Source organism: Rhinoraja longicauda, chromosome 17 (assembly GCF_053455715.1).
Source record: "Rhinoraja longicauda isolate Sanriku21f chromosome 17, sRhiLon1.1, whole genome shotgun sequence".
In the NCBI taxonomy this organism is placed as follows: Eukaryota; Metazoa; Chordata; class Chondrichthyes; order Rajiformes; family Arhynchobatidae; genus Rhinoraja; species Rhinoraja longicauda.
In genome coordinates, this window is record NC_135969.1 from 13847341 (window position 1) to 13869124 (window position 21784).

Below are 21784 nucleotides of genomic sequence, written 5' to 3' on the forward strand. Positions count from 1 at the left end.
GGGGGGGGGGGAGGGGGGGGGTGCTGCACCAATGCAGGTTTGGGTCCACTTTGTCTAGTATTCTATAAATGTTTCTAAAGGAAAATAGAGACAGCATATAAAATGATATGTATAGGCATTTGTGGTGCATAAATTGTGTATAATCCTCAGTCTAAACACATCACTTATAAAAGGCAAGAGGCAATGTATTTAGAATTCTACAGACTGTGGAGAGTAACATGCTCTGTATATGTTATTATGTATAGTTGCATTCACCACAGTTATATGGATCGTGTAGGGTAAATGGGAATATAGCACATAAACATATAAGAGATTATCTGCACTGTGCACACAGTTACATAAATGTGTACAACATAAATGTACTAAGTATTGATTTTATGACTGGTATAGAGAATTAAAAGCACTGAGTTAGGTCTTAGGTTAGTATTTGATGGATGTGCATGTGTCCCTTGACATTGTGGCATAACAACCTGCAGGTTTTGTTAAGAGTTTAATGAAAGCTGTGTGCACAAGAACATTTCTCTTACCAATAAAGGTTCTCGGTTGATGTTGTGCAGGTCCAGCGAGACAATGTAGTCCTTGGTGCCCACGTACATGCGGTCGTGATCCTCATCCATTAGCAGGATGCGGTAGTCGGTGGTGTTTTGCAGGAGATTGTAGTGCCGCGCTGTGTTTGAATGCTGGAGCTCTGCAAGGGGACAAAAAGACAGACAGATTCGGTAAGCTGGGTGCAGGAAGGAACTGCAGACGCTGGTTTAAACCAGAGACAGACACAAAATGCTGGAGTAACTCAGCGGGACAGGCGGCATCTCTGGAGAGAAGAAATGGGTGACATTTCGAGTCGAGACCCAGTCTGAAGAAGGGTCTCGATCCGAAACGTCGCCCATTCCTTCTCTCCAGAGATGCCGCCTGTCCCGCTGAGTTACTCCAGCATTTTGTGTCTATCGTCGGTAAACAGGGTGCAGGCAGATAAAGTCTTCCAACTGCAGAACAACATCACCTTGCAGGCAGACCTGAATCAGCAGCTATCTGAGCGATGACAGAGGTCTCATCTTTAGACATAGAACACAGAACAATACAGCACAAGAACAGGCCCTTTGGCCCACAATGTTTGTGCTGAACACGATACCGTTAAACTGATCTCATCTGCATGTACATGATCCATATCCCTCCATTCCCTGCACCTGGCCAGGGCACCTCACCTTACAGCTAAGCCCTCTAATCGGAAAGGGAGAGACTTTAGACGAGATACCGAAAGGAAACAGGCCCTTCGGCCATTTTAGGCCCCACTATTCTCTGTGTAAAAAACTTGTCCCCCACATATCAATTAAATCTTCCCCCTCTCACCTTTTAGCTATGCCCTTTAGTGTTAGACATTTCCACCATGGGGAAAATACCTCTGATAATTTTGTATACTTCTATCAAGTCTCCCGTCCAACCTCTGCCATGTAGCTGAAACGCTCTAATCCAGGCAGCATTCTGATAAACCACCTCATTATTAAATATATATTTTTGATTACTGTACCATACTCATCCAACAATCTATTTTTTACAATAACTGCGACAGCAGCCTTTAAAATGAAGCATCTTTGACCTTTCCTAAAGGAAAATTATGGAATAAAATCAAGCTGCTGCAATGAGCACCTGGTGCAGTCCTACAGGAAACGTTATGTTTGTAGATGTACACTATCTTTAACTCTTAAAACAGACCGGTACATCAGCAACTCAGTATTACAGTGGTGATAAGATGTGACCTGCCTTGAGGAGGTTAATGTCGACTGTTCTTCTCACAAAAACATGGGTTAGTGGGGCATTACTTAGATTAGATAAAGCATAGATGATTCAGCTCCATACCGGGTGGCGCGGTGGCGCAGCTGGTAGAGCCACTGCCTCACAGCGCCAGAGATCCGGGTTCGATCCTCACCTCGGGTGCCGTCTGAATGGAGTTTGCACGTTCTCCCTGTGACAGCGTGGGTTTTGTCCAGCTGCTCTGGTTTCCTCCCACACTCAAAAAACATACGGGGTTGTAGGCTAATTGGCTTCGGTAAAATTGTAAATTGTCAACACACTTGTCAATTCTTGCCTTACCCCTCCCATTACCTCTCTTTACCAGCTTTCTCCCCACTACTCCATCAACCAGAAGACGGATCTTGACTCAAAACATCATGTGGGGTGGCACAGTGGTGCAGCGATAGAGCTGCTGCCTCACAGCGCCAGAGACCCGGGTTCGATCCTCACCTCGGGTGCTGTCTGTGTAGAGTTTGCACATTCTCCCTGTGGCTGCATGGGTTTTCTCCGGGTGCTTCGGTTTCCTCCCACACTCCAAAGATGTACAGGATTGTAGGTTAATTGGATTTGGTTAAATTGTAAATTGTCCCTCGTGTGTAGGATAGTGCTAGTGGACGGGGAGATCGCTGCTTGGCACGGACTCGGTGGGCCGAAGGGCCTGTTTCCGCGCTGCATCTCTAAAGTCTAAAAGTCTAAAGAAACTACAGACATCCTTGTTGTGTTGGGGAACAACCTACAACTGATCAATAAATATAACTTTGTGGGTGTCATTCTGGCAGGAGTGCACGTGCTGCCAGATTTTACAAGCATTTGTCACTAAACACAATATTAAATTTTTAATAAAATGGCATTAGGAATCCTAATTACAGGACCTTGTTTTCAATATGTTCTTGCCTGCCTCCAATAAAAAAATCTGCCACCCACCCACTGTGCCTCTGTTGGTCAAGGGATAATAACATCCAATCTACCACATTTCTGTGAGGTTTGTTGATCTCAAAATAATAGGCTATGTTTATTCTCAGGGTCAGTCAGTCACCTAATATTGTGTGGTCAGTCAATCTCTTTGCAATGTGTCTTTGTGTTACTGTGGGGTCAGTTGCCTGCAATGCTGCAGTAATTCTAGAGGTCAGACAGTCCACATAGTTATGGGAGCTGTGTGTAACTCTGGGGGCCGTGACAGGACTGCCTGTGTTACTGTGGGGACTTGTAATAGTGATATGTTGACTGTGAGGGCCAATCAGTCGCAAACATTGAGACTGGTGCTCTCTCCCCCACTTCCCACATCCAATTCCCCTGATAAAATAACTCCTGCTGCCAAACCACTGTGTATAAGTAAGTTAGGGCGGGCACGGTAGCTTAGCGGTAGAGCTACTGCCTTACGGCGCCAGAGACATCGGTTCGATCCTGACTATGGGTGCTTTATAAGTCAGGTTCTGGAACCGACTACTATAATGTAGATTATGAGGTGACGCTTAAAACTTTAGAAGTTGGCACCGTACCAAATTCGCCTCACGCTACTCAAAATCTTAACCCAATAACACTGCTCTAACAGCCAACTTAATGTTCAGCGCATATCTTACTGTGGGACGGCATAGTGTCGCAGTGGTAGAGTTGCTGCCTGACAGCACCAGAGACCCGGGTTCGATCCTGACAGCGGGTGCTGTCTGCATGGAGTTTGTACATTCTCCCTGTGACCGAGTTTGTACATTCTCCGGGTTCTCCGGTTTCCTCCCACATTCCAACGGCGCGCAGGATTGTAGGTTAATTTTCTTCTGTAAATTGTCTCTTGTGTAGGATGTGAAACTGGGATAACATAGAACTAGTGTACAAATGGTCATTGGTCAGCGCAGTCTTGGTAGGCCGAAGGTCCTGTTTCCACGCTGTATCTCTAAATTTTACTAAACTAAACCAGGTTCTGATGGACAGTTTCCCTTTCAAGAGCCCCTGACGGCAGTTCTTCCTGCAGTGAAAGCCATTAGAAATATTTTTCACCTGCTTCGTGTCTACAAGCCATCAAAAATCGACTTTAAAGTGGACCCTTGGTTGGAAATAGCCTGCAGGCCAAGAGCCAGGAAGTTTCAGTTGCATAAACATACCTTGCTCAATAGTAAATTGTGATAATAATAATAATTATTCCTTGCATTACATCCATCATACTTTCACCAAAGAGCTCATTACCGAAGGACCAGAGAGCCATGAAATCTAAAAAGCAGCCTCCTCTGGCTGTGGGCATGAATGGGAGCTTTGTTGCCGAGCTTTCTTGTTGAACTAACCAGGATTTCGAACCCTGCAATTTAGGTCATGTTTTGAAACACAAGCAACATATTTCATTCAGATAAAACATGGCCTGGGTTGAACCATGTCATCTAATAGTTTGGTTGGTAAGTGGGACGTGTGATGTGGTTCTCAACCACATTGGTCAGGTGTGATCTGCCGTTGTGCAATGAATTAGTAGCTGGGCTGCTCCTGTTAGTCACAGTGCCAATGTACTAGAAACTAGAGGAGCAAGCCTAATGCCTCTTCAAACCCCCTCTGCAATTCAACATGATGAGGCGGCACAGTGGTGCAGCGGTAGAGACCCGGGTTTGATCCTGACTATGGGTGCTGTCTGTACAGAGTTTGTACATTTAGACTTTAGACTTCAAAGATTCAGTGGAAACAGGCCCACCGGCCCACTGAGTCCGCACCGACCAACGATCACCCCCTACACTAGCACTATCCCACACGGTAGGGACAATTTACAACTTTACCGAAGTCAATTAACCTACAAACCCACAGGTCTTTGGAGTGCGAGATGAACCCACGCATTCAAGGCAGAATGTGCAAACTCTGTACAGACCACACCTGTAGTCAGGATTGAACCTGGGTCTACGGCACTGTGAGGAGGCAGCTCTACCGCTGCACCACTGTCACAGCCCTTTAGGTTGAAGGGCCTGTATCCATTCTGCATGAATATGTGACTCTATTATCTTTATGTTATGTGACCGAGTTGTATATTGTACACAGGGGAAATAGCCCCTTGGTATCTTTAAATTTTCCTCGGATACATCAGTCCCGGATTGGTCTCTGAGTGTTACAGATTTTCCTGGTGTTGCTAGGAATCAGAGAAGAATCTCCAAGTAAACCAAGAGAAAAATAAAATCAGTGAGTCACTTCAAAAATATACTTTTACTGAATGGCAATGATGGGAGTATGTGGGCTGGAGATAGATTTTGAGATCAATCTTCCAGAAATATGGAGCAACAAACTCGCTGCTGAAGGAAGGTGTTGTAAACATAGGTGGGCAGGATTGGGAAGATGGTGTTTGGCATGCTTGCCTTTATTGGCCAGGATATTGAGTACAGGAGCTGGCACATGATGTTACAGCTGTACAAGGCATTGGTAAGGCCAAGTTTGGAGTGCTGCAAACAGTTCTGGTTGCCTTGCTGTAGAAAGGATGCCATTAAACTAAATGTATAAGAAAATAACTGCAGATGCTGGTACAAATCGAAGGTATTTATTCACAAAATGCTGGAGTAACTCAGCAGGTCAGGCAGCATCTCAGGAGAGAAGGAATGGGTGACGTTTCGGGTCGAGACCCTTCTTCAGTCTGAAGAAGGGTCTCGACCCGAAACGTCACCCATTCCTTCTCTCCTGAGATGCTGCCTGACCTGCTGAGTTACTTCAGCGTTTTGTGAATAAATACCTTCCATTAAACTAAATGGTGCAGATAGGATTTATTAGGATCCCAGCAGGTCATGGGGTGGGGGTTGAGATACAAAGGAAGGCTGGATAATAGTCATAGAGTCGTACAGCGTGGAAACAGGCCCAAACTCCGCTGCCCGTCTACTCACACACACCTCGATCCGTGACCATATCACCCCCGTCCTTTATAAACTCCACTGGCTCCCCATTCCCCAGAGAATCCAGTACAAAATCCTCCTCATAACCTACAAAGCCCTCCATAACCTGGCCCCATCCTACCTGACCGACCTCCTCCACAGGCACACTCCCACCTGCACCCTCCGCTCTGCCGCTGCCAATCTCCTATCCCCCCACATCCGGACCAAACTCAGATCCTGGGGGGACAGGGCTTTCTCCATCGCTGCTCCCACCCTATGGAACTCACTACCCCAAACCGTTAGAGACTCCTCCACACTCACCACATTCAAAACATCACTGAAGTCTCACCTGTTCAGTACTGCCTTCAACCACTGAAGGTCACCTCACCTTCTGTCTCCTTTCTCTGTTCATTTATTTATTTACTTATTTATCTATTTATTCATTTCCCTATGTTCTCAAAATCTCTGTAAAGCGTCTTTGAGTATATGAAAAGCGCTATATAAATAAAATGCATTATTATTATTATTATTATCGGCCCAACCTGCCCACACTGACCAACGTGTCCCATCTACACCAGTCCCACCTGCCTGCGTTAATCTTCACCTTGAGCAGAGGAAGCTGATGGGTGACCGTATAAAGGTTTATAAAATGGTGAGGGGCACAGATGGAATGAACAGCCGTAGTCTTTCCCCCGGGATAGGGGAGTCAAAAACTGGAGGGCATAGAGTTAAGGTGAGAGGGCAAAGATTTAAAAGGAACTGGACGGGCATCTTTTTCACATAATGGGTGCGTTCCCTCAACAGAGTTGCTGAGTTACTCCAGCACTTTGTGTTTTACTCAAGATTAGAGAGTCATAGAGTGTGGAAATAGGGCATTCAGCCCAATTTGCCCACACCGCCTCACATGCCCCATCTAAACTAGTCCCACCTGCCTGCTTTTGGCCCATATCCCTCTAAACTTACCCTATCCATGTGCCTGTCTCAACGTTTCTTGAACATTGCAGTAGTACCTGCCTCAACTACCTCCTTCGACAGCTTGTTCCATACACCCACAACCCTTTGTGTAAAAGAGTTACCCCTCAGGTTCCCATTAAATCTGCCCCCCCCCCCCTCACCTTAAACCTATGTCCTCTGGCTCTCGATTCCCTTAGTCTGAGCAAAACAATCTGTGTGTTTACCCAATCTATTCCTCTCATGATTTTGTACACTTCCATCACCTGCGGTTCCTTGTTGTCTCTGGAACAGTTAATCTGGAGTTTTTCACCTTGGTGTTGGTCCAGCTAGCTCTGCACAAACTAAATTTGGTCAGCATATTTCCTTCCTTAATGACTACAACTCAAAAAGTGCTTGCTTGGCTATAAAGCATCTTATATGAAATGCGTTACATCAGTGCAAATCTTTCTTTTGTCCCACATAGTCAGGCTAAATTTAGAACCCCTCCCGAAGGTATGGTTGTCATTCTGGCTTGAAGTTTGTGTAAAACATCTTGGCAGTTTTGTGTGGATTGTATTTCTGCTCTGAATATTTTAATAAAATGCCTTGTTAAATTTTATAACAAGAGTGGTGCCAATTGCATTATGCAATCCCCGAGATGCCTTCTGCTATTTACTTTGCATGATATTGAAAACGCAAATTGCTAATTTTCTTGGACTGGGTGTTGTGTCATCCAATTCTGCAGCAGAGTCAAAGGAGGTATGGCAGTTCACCCTTCAGTGAGGACTTCAGTCAGATTCTGGTCCCTAAGACTAATGGGTGTCCTTCTAATACAGTATACCGGTGCTGGCTCGAAGGGCCGAATGGCCTCCTCCTGCACCTATTGTCTATTGTCTATTGAAAGAGGGGTGCTTTCATGCGGTTTGTCTGGGTTAGATCCAAACCCAACTCTTAAAGGTGAAATGCGTAGGAAGGAACTGCAGATGCTGTTTTACACCAATAGATAGACACAAAATGCTGGAGTAACTCAGCGGGTCAGGCAGCATCGCTGGAGAAAAGGAATAGATGATGTTTCGGGTCACGACCCTTCTTCAGACTGAGAGTCATGGGAGAGAGAAACATAGAACAAATGAATGACAACATTGGACCATTATTGTCCCCACCTTTCCTTGATCATTCGTTGCTAGCTTTGATTCGTCCTTTTGCATACCTTTCATTCATTTGTTCTGTACCTTTTCATGTCTCCTGTTTCCCTCTCCCCCCTGCCTCTCAGCCTGAAGAAGGGTCTCGACCCGAAACGTCACCTATTCCTTTTCTCCAGAGATGCTGCCTGACCCGTTGAGTTACTCCAGCTTTTTGTGTCTATCTCAAGGGTGAAAGGTGAGTCTGGTGCTTGGTGTCGCCCAGTGCCTTTATTTTTACAGCTGAGAATTCTAGTGTTCTGATACAAAGCAAACTTATCCAAGGCAAACCTTGGCATCCAGTGTATTCATTGGTAGTCTGGATATTTATTTTCACAATTTAGCAACAGCAGAGAGGAGGGGAGGTTTCCATCCTCACTCTCGGGCTCCCTTTATGATCTGGCTTTCAGCCCTAATCAAGTATATTGAGTAAGAGAGAGGGGAATGTAAACTGAAATCTATTCAGGTGAAAACCAGCATAAAACATTACAGATCTCTCCAGCCTGAAGTTGCCTGGTGTAATTATTTGCAGAACACTTATCTGGTAACCTGTCCTTACATTTCACATGTTCATTTATACCATGCAATCACAATTTTATTTTAATCTCTCTGACAAAAGCAGAAATATGTTCCCTCTTAGCAGGGGTCATGGTGGCTACAATTACTGTCAAAACACAATGCCTCTCTCAGAATGGGAAAGATAGCATACACACCATAAATTCCAGGCTGCCTTCCAGCTCCATTTATTGCCCCTACACTTTTATATCAATTTGTTTGAACAAAGACTCCTAAAGTACACTCAGACTGAGTCAAAGCACCAAGGAGATGCCCCATTGACCTTTGAAACATCTGCGGAGCAATCTCTCTCTCTCTCTGGTTCTCCTGAGCTGCTGCCCAGCTTTGAAGCTTTGCAGAATTGGCAGAAGATCGCAGTTTTTTTGCTTGTAGAAGGTTTGTCACATTAACATGTCCACGATTACAAAATCCCAGATCGGATACCCGAAATATATTGCAAACACATGTTCCGATTCCTTTCCAGACTCAGACCCAGAGGGATACTCTACCTGTTGATAGAGCTCTTAAGGATAGCGGAGTCAGGGGGTATGGGGAGAAGGCAGGAACGGGGTACTGATTGAGAATGATCAGCCATGATCACATTGAATGGCGGTGCTGGCTCGAAGGGCCGAATGGCCTCCTCCTGCACCTATTGTCTATTGTCTATTGTCTATTGATGCAGCTCTATAGGATTTCGGTCAGGCCGCATTTGGACTACTGCGTGCCGTCTGACAGGAAGGATGTGTTCATAAGTTCATAGGTTCATAAGTTATAGGAGCAGAATTAGGCCCATCAAGTCTACTTCACCATTCAATCATGTCTGATCTATCTTTCCCTCACAACCCCATTCTCCTGCTCTCTCCCCAAAACACCCTGACACCCGTACTAATCAAGGATCAGTCAATCTCCGCCTTAAAAATATCCATTAACTTGGCCTCCACAGCCTTCTGTGAAAATGAATTCCACAGATTCACCACCCTCTGACTAAAGAAATTCCTCCTCATCTCCTTTCTAAATGGACGTCCTTTTTTAGGCAGCAAACGTGGATACAGTGGCAGCAATGTAAGCACATGTTTCATGGAAGATTTATCAATTGATTCAAATTTCTACCTCCCTGCTCCAGTCCAGCAGGCGGTACAGAAGCTTGAAAATGCACACCGCCAGACTTAGGAACATCTTCTGTCCTTCTGTTATCAGCTTCTGAACGGTCCTTACATCAGCTAGGATACTGTACGATTCACCTCGAACCTATTGAGAATATTGGACTTTGTCTCTGGACTGATGCACTACAATGCTGAGAACTATATTCTGCACTCTGTATCTTCCCCTTTGCTCTATCTAAAGTACTTGATTTGACTTGATTGTGTATATATATATATATTGTGTGATCTGATCTGATTCGATAGCATAAAAAACAACGCTTTTCGCTGTACCTCGGTACACATGACAATAATAAACTTAAACCCAGTCCGAATCCATTAATCTCCACGAGATGGCTGCTCATGAACCACTGAAATGGGCCGAAGGCTTGTTCTATTATCTGAGCGACTCCGTGTTATTATTGGTTGAGTTGGATTCCTGCCACATAGCAGCAAAAATCTACCTTTCCTATGAGGAACAGGATCAGCTTTAATTCTTCACATTGTTTGCTCAAGCAAAGCATGAACAGATTCTTTCACCGCTGACTTCATTTTTGAAGTAACTTCAGGTGAGTCAATACAAAGCAAAGACTGCTTTAACTTAACAAAGCTGGCCGCCACTTTCACAAGACTGGTGCAGTTCATTCCCGAATGCATTAATTAACCAGGCTGTTTGATGCTGATCACCCCAAAATTCCTCTTAACCAGACCTTAGTTTAGTTTAGAGATACAGCCTGGAAACAGGTCCTTCAGCTCACCAAGTCTACACTGACCCGTTTAATATTAATTCTATGTTATCCCACTTTTGCGTCCACTCCTTACACATTAGGGGCATTTTTTTACAGAGACCAATCAACCTACAAACCCTCACGTCTTTGTGATATGGGAGGAAACCGGAGCACCCAGAGGAAACCCAGGCAGTCAGAGGGAGAACGTGCAAACTCCACACAGGCAGCACCTGAGGTCAGGATCGAACCCGGGTCTCTGGCGCTGTGGGGCAGCAACTCTATGCCACTGTGCTCTCCTAACTCTGAGTCAAATCATCAAATTTATGATGTTATCAAACCAATCACTGTAAATGTCAACAAAAGTAAATAACATTCTTGTTCTAAGCAATCAAGTCTTTTTTAAAGAGGATACACTGAATAAATATTGTTTGATTACTGTAGCAGAAAGGTTATTTGGCAAATGTTTCTCTCGATCAGAAACATAGATGAGAATGTTACTCTATAAAAGGCATACTTGTGGAAAATGCTTCTCATTAAAAAAGATCACTAATCATGAGTGCACTGCCTTGTAAGGCACCATTGAGGATGAGTGCTTCTCCTTAAGACGTGCTTTAATGGTGTGTTCCTTCTTAAACAAATCCATTACTGAATCGTGTTCCTCTATACAAGTGGACCCTGTACTAGTGAGAGCTCCTCTTCAAAATTTGCCATTGAAGGCAAGAATCCCTCTTCAAGTAGCCTTGCGGTAGAGTTACTGCCTTACAACGCCAGAGACCAGGGTTCAATCCTGTTTGTACATTCTCCCTGTGGGTTTACTCCGGGTGCTCCCGGTTTTCTCCCACCCTCCAAAGACGTAGGTTCATTGACTCCGGTAAAAAAAACCAATTGTAAATTGTCCCTCGTGTGTAGGATAGTGCTAGTCGCTGGTCGGCGTGGACTCGGTGGGCCGAATGGCCTGTTTCCGCGCTGTGTGTCTAAAGTCTAAAGTTCTGGGTTTCGGTGAGTTTGGAGCACAATCACTGGAAGGGCAAGTGATTTGTGCTCCAAACTCGCCTTGACAGCTTCTTGACGGGTTAACGTGGTCAGTCACGGAGACATAAACTAGTGGACAAAGAGACTGCCGGAGCAAAGTGTCTGTTTCTCAGGACAACATCCTCCAGGAGAGGGTCTGCTGTTCCAATTTCCTGCTGCCTTAATCCAGACCTTGGGTGGTGCTGCACAGATGGTGTAACCGTAGCTCCGGGAACAGGTGCTCCGGCTAGCAGCATCTGTGAATCTATTCACCGGGACTTCAAACCTCCACACCACCACAATTCCCACTGGCGACGGAGGATGTCCTTCCTGCCCGGGAAGCACCACCTGGATCGGGGTGGGGAGAGTGGGGTGGGGAGAGTGGGCAGCGGGGTGGGGAGAGTGGGGTGGGGAGAGTGGGGTGGGGAGAGTGGGCAGTGGGGTGGGGAGAGTGGGCAGTGGGGTGGGGAGAGTGGGGTGGGGAGAGTGGGCAGTGGGGTGGGGAGAGTGGGGTGGGGAGAGTGGGCAGTGGGGTGGGGAGAGTGGGCAGTGGGGTGGGGAGAGTGGGGTGGGGAGAGTGGGCAGTGGGGTGGGGAGAGTGGGCAGTGGGGTGGGGAGAGTGGGCAGTGGGGTGGGGAGAGTGGGCAGTGGGGTGGGGAGAGTGGGCAGTGGGGTGGGGAGAGTGGGGTGGGGAGAGTGGGCAGTGGGGTGGGGAGAGTGGGGTGGGGAGAGTGGGCAGTGGGGTGGGGAGAGTGGGCAGTGGGGTGGGGAGAGTGGGGTGGGGAGAGTGGGCAGTGGGGTGGGGAGAGTGGGCAGTGGGGTGGGGAGAGTGGGCAGTGGGGTGGGGAGAGTGGGCAGTGGGGTGGGGAGAGTGGGCAGTGGGGTGGGGAGAGTGGGCAGTGGGGTGGGGAGAGTGGGCAGTGGGGTGGGGAGAGTGGGGTGGGGAGAGTGGGCAGTGGGGTGGGGAGAGTGGGGTGGGGAGAGTGGGCAGTGGGGTGGGGAGAGTGGGCAGTGGGGTGGGGAGAGTGGGGTGGGGAGAGTGGGCAGTGGGGTGGGGAGAGTGGGCAGTGGGGTGGGGAGAGTGGGCAGTGGGGTGGGGAGAGTGGGCAGTGGGGTGGGGAGAGTGGGCAGTGGGGTGGGGAGAGTGGGGTGGGGAGAGTGGGCAGTGGGGTGGGGAGAGTGGGCAGTGGGGTGGGGAGAGTGGGGTGGGGAGAGTGGGCAGTGGGGTGGGGAGAGTGGGGTGGGGAGAGTGGGCAGTGGGGTGGGGAGAGTGGGCAGTGGGGTGGGGAGAGTGGGCAGTGGGGTGGGGAGAGTGGGGTGGGGAGAGTGGGCAGTGGGGTGGGGAGAGTGGGCAGTGGGGTGGGGAGAGTGGGCAGTGGGGTGGGGAGAGTGGGCAGTGGGGTGGGGAGAGTGGGGTGGGGAGAGTGGGCAGTGGGGTGGGGAGAGTGGGGTGGGGAGAGTGGGGTGGGGAGAGTGGGCAGTGGGGTGGGGAGAGTGGGGTGGGGAGAGTGGGCAGTGGGGTGGGGAGAGTGGGCAGTGGGGTGGGGAGAGTGGGGTGGGGAGAGTGGGCAGTGGGGTGGGGAGAGTGGGGTGGGGAGAGTGGGGTGGGGAGAGTGGGGTGGGGAGAGTGGGGTGGGGAGAGTGGGGTGGGGAGAGTGGGGTGGGGAGAGTGGGCAGCGGGGTGGTTGTGATCACACGACCTGAGTTAAGCTGCTGGGATCGACGTCAGTGCAGCAGCGAACGCAAATGGCACATAATCGATCTCAAGTTATCACGGTTGGGGCAGGGGTGGGTCGGGGGTGGGGCGGGGGGGGTTGGGGCAGGGGTGGGGTTGGGGCAGGGGTGGGGCAGGGGGGGGTTGGGGCAGGGGTGGGGTTGGGGCAGGGGTGGGGCGGGGGGGGTTGGGGCAGGGGGGTGTTGGGGCAGGGGTGGGGCAGGGGGGGGTTGGGGCAGGGGTGGGGTTGGGGCAGGGGTGGGGCGGGGGTGGGGCAGGGGTGGGGTTGGGGCAGGGGGGGTTGGGGCAGGGGGGGGTTGGGGCAGGGGTGGGGCAGGGGGGGGGTTGGGGCAGGGGTGGGGTTGGGGCAGGGGTGGGGCGGGGGTGGGGCAGGGGTGGGGTTGGGGCAGGGGGGGGTTGGGGCAGGGGTGGGGCATGGGGAGGGGTTGGGGCAGGGGTGGGGTTGGGGCAGGGCTCGGGTTGGGTCTGGGGTGGGGTTGGGGCAGGGGGGGTTGGGGCAGGGGTGGGGTTGGGGTAGGGTGTGGGGTTGGGGCAGGGGGGGTTGGGGCAGGCGGTGGGGTTGGGGCAGGGGGTGGGGTTGGGGCAGGGGGGTTGGGGCAGGGGGTGGGGTTGGGGCAGGGGGGGTTGGGGCAGGGGGGGTTGGGGCAGGGGGTGGGGTTGGGGCAGGGGGTGGGGTTGGGGCAGGGGGGGTTGGGGCAGGGGGGGTTGGGGCAGGGCTCGGGTTGGGGCAGGGGTTGCGGCAGGGGAGGGGCAGGGGGGGTTGGGGCGGGGGTGGGGTTGGGGCAGGGGTTGGGGCAGGGGTGGGGCAGGGGGGTGGGGTTGGGGCAGGGATGGGGCAGGGGGGGTTGGGGCAGGGGTGAGGTTGGGGCAGGGGTGAGGCAGGGGGTGTTGGGGCAGGGGTGGGGTTGGGGCAGGGGTGGGGTTGGGGCAGGGATGGGGCAGGGGGTGTTGGGGCAGGGGTGGGGTTGGGGCAGGGGGGGTTGGGGCAGGGGTGGGGTTGGGGCAGGGGTGGGGTTGGGGCAGGGGTGGGGTTGGGGCAGGGATGGGGCAGGGGGGGTTGGGGCAGGGGTGAGGTTGGTGCAGGGGTGAGGTGAGCGATGGGGAACAAGGTTACTCTGTGCATGAAATCGACACAGGGAAACCGCTGGGTCACCGTCTTTAATTGTCGTTTATGTCCCACACTGTAACCGGATGTAAACGGATCCCTGTTACAGTCAGCAAGGGGGGGGGGGGGGGGGGGGAGGGGGGGGGGGGGAAGGGGGGGGGGGTTGGTTGTGCAGGCAGGGAGGGCAGGGCTGAGATTGCCATCTCACCGAGAAGGCAACGCCGGAGACAAGACCGCCCGAGTCAACGCCGAGCCTTCGAGGTGACAAGGTGACACAGTACAGGACATTTATTCACAAAATGCTGGAGTAACTCAGCAGGTCAGGCACAGTACAGGACAAGTACAGAGAGAAGAAAAGGACTTTCATTCCCACTCTGGCAGGTGGAATTTGATCCCACCTTGCAGAGGTGAAAGTAAATAATCGGTTCAAACCCTCCACCCCTTGCTGTTGAGTTCCCCCTTTCAGTGAGAGAAGCTTTGGCCTGAATTTGAACCCAGCCATCCGGGGGTGAAAGGGTGACGGATATCCTAACGCTTTCTTCCACCCAAAGTGGAGGAGCAACGTTTCTGCTGAACTCCTCCGTGACATCCGAGGCTCGGTTGGGTAGGGGGTTCAACGTGACAGAAATAAACACAGGCTCAGGGCTGCCTTCCCTGATCATTCACACATTCTGTGTGGATTCGCATTGTGATTTTAAAGAGGCACTAATGGTGTGACAAGGTGGCACAGGGAACTGCAGATGCTGTAACCTCGTGCAAAGCACAAAGTGCCCGGGTAATTCAGCGGGTTTGGGCAACATCTGGAGAGGGAATGGATGGCTGATATTTCAGGTCGGGACCCTTCTTCAGACAAGGTGCTTGATGTCTGGAGAAGGATCTCAGCGGGACTGGAATTTAGAAGGATGAGAGGAGATCTTATCGAAACGTATAAGATTATTAAGGGGTTGGACACGTTGGAGGCAGGAAACATGTTCCCAATGTTGGGGGAGTCCAGAACCAGGGGCCACAGTTTAAGAATAAGGGGTAGGCCATTTAGAACGGAGATGAGGAAAAACTTTTTCAGTCACAGAGTTGTGAATCTGTGGAATTCTCTGCCTCAGAAGGCAATGGAGGCCAATTCTCTGGATGCTTTCATGAGAGAGCTAGATAGAGCTCTTAAGGATAGCGGAGTCAGGGGGTATGGGGAGAAGGCAGGAACGGGGTACTGATTGAGAATGATCAGTCATGATCACATTGAATGGCGGTGCTGGTTCGAAGGGCCGAATGGCCTCCTCCTGCACCTATTGTCTATTGTCTGTTGACCCGAAACGTCACCTATTCCCGTTCTCCAGAGATGCTGCCTGTCCCGCTGAGTTCCTCCAGCACTTTGTGCTTATAGTCGGTGTAAACCAGCGCCTGCAGTTCCTTCCCTACACAAGGTGCTTAGGAGGTCCTTGCTTTAAAACCCAAAGACGATGGAACAAATTTGACTTCAAGCAACAATAACACTTTGCATTTAAATAGCATCTTTAATGTGGTAAATATCAACGATAGGTGCAAATCAGGAAATGTTTTTTTTCAGGAGTATGTCATACCAAGTCACATAAGGAGACATAAAGCAAAAGGACCAAATTCTTCGTTAATGAAGGAGGTTTAACGGATCAACATTAAGGAAGAAAAAGTGGCAGAGAGACAGGAAGATTTAGAGAGGAAATCCCAGCGAATAGAGGCCGAGACCGGGGGGGGGGGGGGGGGGGTGAAATTAGGAATTGGTGGTAAATAAAGCGAGATTAAAAGGAACACACGTTCTTATCTGATGATAGCTTTCAAACAGTGCTACTCTCAGTGGAATTCATGATCTTCAGAAGGCACCAGATGGTGTCATTATTCCTGCAGTCCACAGCTGTACAGGAAGAAAACGGCATTCACAGCGTGGTGCAAACAGAAGGAGAGCTGACGAACGTTATTTTAGCTAATGCACAGTTCTAACCAAGCAAGGTTCCCGTGACTTAATGCACAGGGAGCTACAGCATGGAAACAGGCCCTTAAGCCCACCAAGTCTGTGCTGAAGGGCCTGTACTCTTGTACTCGGCTTGTACTCGCTGGAATTTAGAAGATTGAGGGGGGATCATATCATATCATATATATACAGCCGGAAACAGGCCTTTTCGGCCCTCCAAGTCCGTGCCGCCCAGTGATCCCCGTACATTAACACTATCCTACACCCACTAGGGACAATTTTTACATTTGCCCAGCCAATTAACCTACATACCTGTACGTCTTTGGAGTGTGGGAGGAAACCGAAGATCTCGGAGAAAACCCACGCAGGTCACGGGGAGAACGTACAAACTCCTTACAGTGCAGCACCCGTAGTCAGGATCGAACCTGAGTCTCCGGCGCTGCATTCGCTGTAAAGCAGCAACTCTACCGCTGCGCTACCGTGCCGCCATCTTATAGAAACTTGGGGAAGTCCAGAACAAGGGGTCACATTTTAAGGATAAGGGGGAAGTCTTTTTGGACCGAGATGAGAACGTTTTTTTTCACACAGAGAGTGGTGAATCTGTGGAATTCTCTGCCACAGAAGGCAGTTGAGGCCAGTTCATTGGCTATATTTAAGAGGGAGTTAGATGTGGCCCTTGTGGCTAAAGGGATCAGGGGTTATGGAGAGAAGGCAGGTACGGGATACTGAGTTGGATGATCAGCCATGATCATATTGAATGGCGGTGCAGACTCGAAGGGCCGAATGGCCTACTCCTGCACCTATTTTCTATGTTTCTGACCATCAATCACCCATATACACATTAAACAGGCATTGGGGTCCACAATGCAGATTTCCTGCACTTTGCCGATTAGGATAGAGGTAAGAGCAAAGACAGGCAATAAACATCATCGAGTAATCAGCAAATGAGTTGAGTTTAGTTTAGTATAGTTTAGAGATACAGCGCAGAAACAGGCCTTTCGGCCCACCGAATCCGCGCCGACCAGCGATCCTTGCACATTAACACTATCCTACACACACTAGGGACAATTTATACCTATACCAAGCTCATTAACCTACATATCTGTACGTCTTTGGAGTGTGGGAGGAAACCGAAGATCTCGGAGAAAACCCACGCGGTCACGGGGAGAACGTACAAACTCCGTACAGACAGCGCCCGTGGTCGGGATCGAACCAGGCAGCAATTCCACCGCTGCCCAGTTGAGTTTAGTTTATTGTCGCTTGTACCAAGGCACAGTGAAAAGCGAGCACAATTGGCAGCTGGGTCTCCTACATAACAATGTTGACCACACTGCAAAAAGCACATCATTGGATGCAAAGCCCTTTGAGTCTCACTGGAAGGGAGATGAAAGATGCTAAGTAAGTGCAAGGCTTTCTTGGCTCCTTGGCCTTGCCTTAAAGCACTTATCACCTTGATTTCTTGGTACCGTGGCTACTAATAGCCTCTGGGGCACAGCGTTCCATGTTACAAAAGTCTTTGAAAAGATTTTGAACTGGTTTTCCAGATGCCAAGAGGAATACAAGAGAAAAAAGAAAATAGGGGCAGGAATAGGTCACCTGGTTCCCACAAGCCCATCTTGCCATTCAATGCAATCGACCCCCAACCTCCTCTGCTCTGTGCCAGATGTCAATGGATAACCTGACATGAGATCTGGACAATTCTGATACAACAGGAAACAGGAACTGGGTCTCTCAGCTAGTGATCTGGGCTTATTAAATTCAATATTGAGTACCAAAGACTTAGATAAAAAGATGAGGTATTGTTCTTCAAGATTACACTGGGGTTATCCAAAATATAAACTAACCAGTGTTTATACCTTGTTGTAGAGCAAGGATTTATTTCCGACAATGGGCCATTATGGACTCCACTCTTCCCGAGATAAAGGTTGCCAGCCCTGCTTGGTTCAGGTCTTTTCTATCTTTCAATCTGATCATTTTGATAGCACTGGACCTCTCCTCGTTGGAGTTTAGAAGGTGGGGGGGGGGGGGGGTGGGTGGTTATGAGGGATGGACCTCATTGAAACTTACAGAATAATGAAAGGCATAGATAGAGTGGATGTGGAGAGGATGTTTCCACTGGTGGGAGAGTCCAGGACCAGAGGTCACAGCCTCAGAATTAAAGGGTGTTCTTTTAGAAAAGAGTACCTTCTTCAGTCAGAGGGCAGTTAATCTGTGGAACTCATTGCCACAGAGGGTTGTGGAGGCCATGTCAGTTGATATTTTTAAGGCAGAGATAGAGAAATGCTTGATTAGAAGGGATGTCAAGGGTTATGGGGAGAAGGCAGGAAAATGGGATTAAGGGGGCAGAGATCAGCCATGATTGAATGGCGGAGTAGACTCGATGGGCCGAATGGCCTAATTCTACTATAACTTTTGAAGGGTTCTGACCCGGAACATCACCTATTCCTTTTCTCTGGAGATGCTGCCTGATCCGCTGAGTTACTCCGGCATTTTGTGTATGTCTTCTCAAGGAGCTCGCTCTGCATGTTGGCAGCAGCGCGTCCTACGTCATCTCAACTTCCTATCGTGGAGTTCAGAAGGTGGCTGAATAGCCATTGCCCAACGTGTTGGCAGACCAGCCACAAAGAGGACAGGAACCCAAATGGTTTAGGAATGTATAATAGAAAACTGGGACAGTAACACAAACATAAATTGGTGTATGTTTTGTACATGGGATTACTTAAGGACATCCCAAAACACTATTTAGCCAATGAAACATTCTTTGAAGTCCACTTACAACAAACACTCTGAGGTTCTTACAGAGTTAAATTTAATCTCTTGCTGGAAAAAAGCAAAGTTCATCCATAAATCATAGATGCCAGGTTAAAATGCCAGGAAGTCATCGTGCTGGGGGAGTGGGAGGAGAACATTAAGCTGAAATGTGAAGACACTTGATAAATGTGTTTATTTTTCACCAGTAGTTAAGCAAAGCTTTGGTGGTTGATAGTAAGGCACACCAATGTATTTGGAAAGTAGTTTAGATACGAATGGCTTTAATCAGCAAACAGATTAACAGTATCAGCAGCAAGACCAGTGAGAGATTGGAGGTGCCATTCAATAGTTCTGATAACGACGTGTGTGTGTGTGCATGAATGTTGTGCATTTTTATATGCGTCGGAGTCCTGTGCATATTTTGTTGATATTTAGTTTAGTTTAGAGGTACAGTGTGGAAACAGGCCCCTCGGCCCACCAAATCCGATGTGCACTAATTCAATCCTACACTCCATGGACAATTTACAGAAGCCAATTAACCTAGAAACCCGTATGTCTCTGAAATGTGGGAGGAAATCGGAGCACCGGAGTGAGAAAACTCACATGGTCACAAGGAAAATGTGCAAACTCTTTTCAGACAGCACCCGTGGTCAGGATTGAAGCAGAGTCTCTGACGTTGTAAGGCAGTGACTCTACTGCTGCGCCACTGTGCCGCCACAAAATACAATCACCATACTGCAGGATACCAGGGTTACCTACCTCTGTTCCCCAGACTTGCCCTGTCACTAGACACTGTGCAGTGACACTTGCTTGGCACTTATTGTCATGAGTGTTAATTTAATTTGACAGAGCTGTCAATAGATGCTTTTAGCCATGCTCGCCGGTGCTGGTCAATAACAGAGAAGGCTTTAGAGAGCCTCTGTGAGCCATTAAGGCCCAGTGATGCGAAATGTTGTTGACTAATTTAATCGGACGGATAAAAGGATGTTGCACAGATGGTGGTCGATGAGGTCAGTTAGATTGCAGTGTGAACGCGCAAATTGGTAGAAGTGAGCCGACGGATTTATTTAGCTTTCCAAGTTTAATGAAATTCATTTGCTCCAAACTAGAAACCCAGGATGTTTCAAATCCAATGTTATTGAACTTGTGACTCACTTTTTTGGCAACGTTTTCAACCCTCCCAATTTGGTATGGTCAAGTCATAGACCCCCCCCCCCTGCATCACCTTTCAATAACGCAGCAACATTTGGGCACTTTACAGTAGTTAGTCTGATGCAGTGAATCTCGACCCAAAATGTCACCTATTCCTTCTCTCCAGAGATGCCGCCTGTCCCGCTGAGTTAGTCCAGCATCCTGTGTCTATCTGCAGTCAATCTCCCACATGTCGACAGTAAGAGGCCTGACATGCTCTAGTAATTGTCTAATTATAGCCTCGATCTGCAGGTGTAAACTGGTGCTCTTTAGCTCCCAGAATGTCCCAAATGGTGGAGTTTATCTCCCAAATAAGCTGCTAGATTTGGCTCCGTGCATTGCTGGAGAGCTCTCAAGGCTGTGCTGAGATAAGACCACTTGGCGTGTTCTCCATCTGCTGCAAGACGGAGATTAATTTATCTTCAGGAAACCGTCAGACCTTAAACCAACTTTAATTTCCCAATACCAATCTCGTTACTCACCTGAAAGATGCAGCTTTTTAGATGTACAGTATGGCACTCCTTGTGCCCACTTAAATGCCTCCATTCTCTGCTCACTCGCAGTTGTCGTCAGTGCTAGGTTTAGTATTGTCAAAATGCAACAAATGGTTCAGTTCCCTGCGTGACCTTCAAGGAGGTTTTCAGTTGAAGCCAGCGGGTGCCTTTTTCTCCCAACGACGCGTGAAGAGAGAGAGCTCTCTTTTTAAATAACTCCGCTATTGCTCACAAAGCCTAGCAACTTTCAACGTCTCTATCCACTTAAGTCAACCAACAAAGTAATAACGAAAGCAAACAATTCCTTTGGAGTTCGGAATGTCAGTCTTGCCGCGTTGTACGGACAGCGGTACCTCTGAAGAGAATGGGTCTAAATATTCAAAGGCTTGTGCGTGTGGGTCTGGTGTGTTTCTGTGTGTAAATATTGGGCATTTTAATGGAACTGCAAATGGTGGTTTACACCCAGGGATAGGCACAAAATGCTCGACTAACTCAGCGGGTCAGACAGCGTCTCTGGAGAAAAGGAATAGGTGACCTTTCGGGTTGAGACCCTTCTTCAAACTAAGAGTCAGGGGAGAGGGAAACTAGAGGTATGAAAAGGTGCAGAACAAAACAGAGTCAGGGAACCCATGACCAGGGAAAGGTGGAGCCCACAAAAGTCCATTGTTGGCTGTGGAAGAGGTGATAACAAAGGGCGATATGGAGGCGAACAGTGAAACTAGCAGGGTGGCAAGGGTGGGGGAGGGACGGAGAGATGGGGAATGCAAGTGTTACTTGAAATTAGAGAAATCAAATTCATACCACTGGGTTGTAAGCTGCCCAAACGAAATATGAGGGGCTGTTCCTCCAATTTGCGTGTGTCTAATGATTGGAAATAGGCTAAAACTTCATATTGGACTGCACACAAATTAGAGCCCTACACAAATTTTCCTTCAAGCTGTCCTCAGTGGAAAAGAAAAATTGACGAATCTATCCATTACTGACCATTCGATTCATTCCTCTGTGTTTGTATCCTTGTAGATGTTGGTGCACCAATGTGCTAGTCACTGGCGTATTGTTTGGATATATTGTCTTGCCTTTACCAGTGATCCCGACATGTTCTTGTGCTTGTCATGTTCATGTTCATCTCCATGCATGCCTCTTTCCTTGATTATTCTATAACATCATTCATTCTCCTTGTGCATTCATGTTTGTGTGAGTCCAACTTCCAGCACCAGTGTCAGTTAGTGCACAAGAGGATAGACACAAAGTGCTGGAGTGACTCAGGCAGCATCTCCGGGGGAAAAAGGATGGGTGACATTTCGGGTTGGAACCCTTCTTCGGTATTAAAGTAGAGGGTAGGAAACTGGAGGTAGGGAAAGGCCAGAACAAATCAGGGTTGGCAACAGATGACCAAGGAAGGGTGGAGCCCAC

At 48.8% G+C, this 21784-nt stretch overlaps 1 protein-coding gene across 4 annotated transcripts in view; it reads right to left on the reverse strand.

Moving 5' to 3' along the window:
* sema3fb (sema domain, immunoglobulin domain (Ig), short basic domain, secreted, (semaphorin) 3Fb) overlaps nt 1-21784 on the reverse strand; it is a 224139-nt gene that overhangs the window by 75717 nt on the left and 126638 nt on the right. For all 4 annotated transcript variants that reach the window (XM_078414170.1, XM_078414167.1, XM_078414168.1 and 1 more), the window contains exon 3: nt 528-688. In XM_078414170.1, the coding sequence (XP_078270296.1) occupies nt 528-688 (161 nt within the window). The remainder of the gene's footprint in view (nt 1-527; nt 689-21784) is intronic.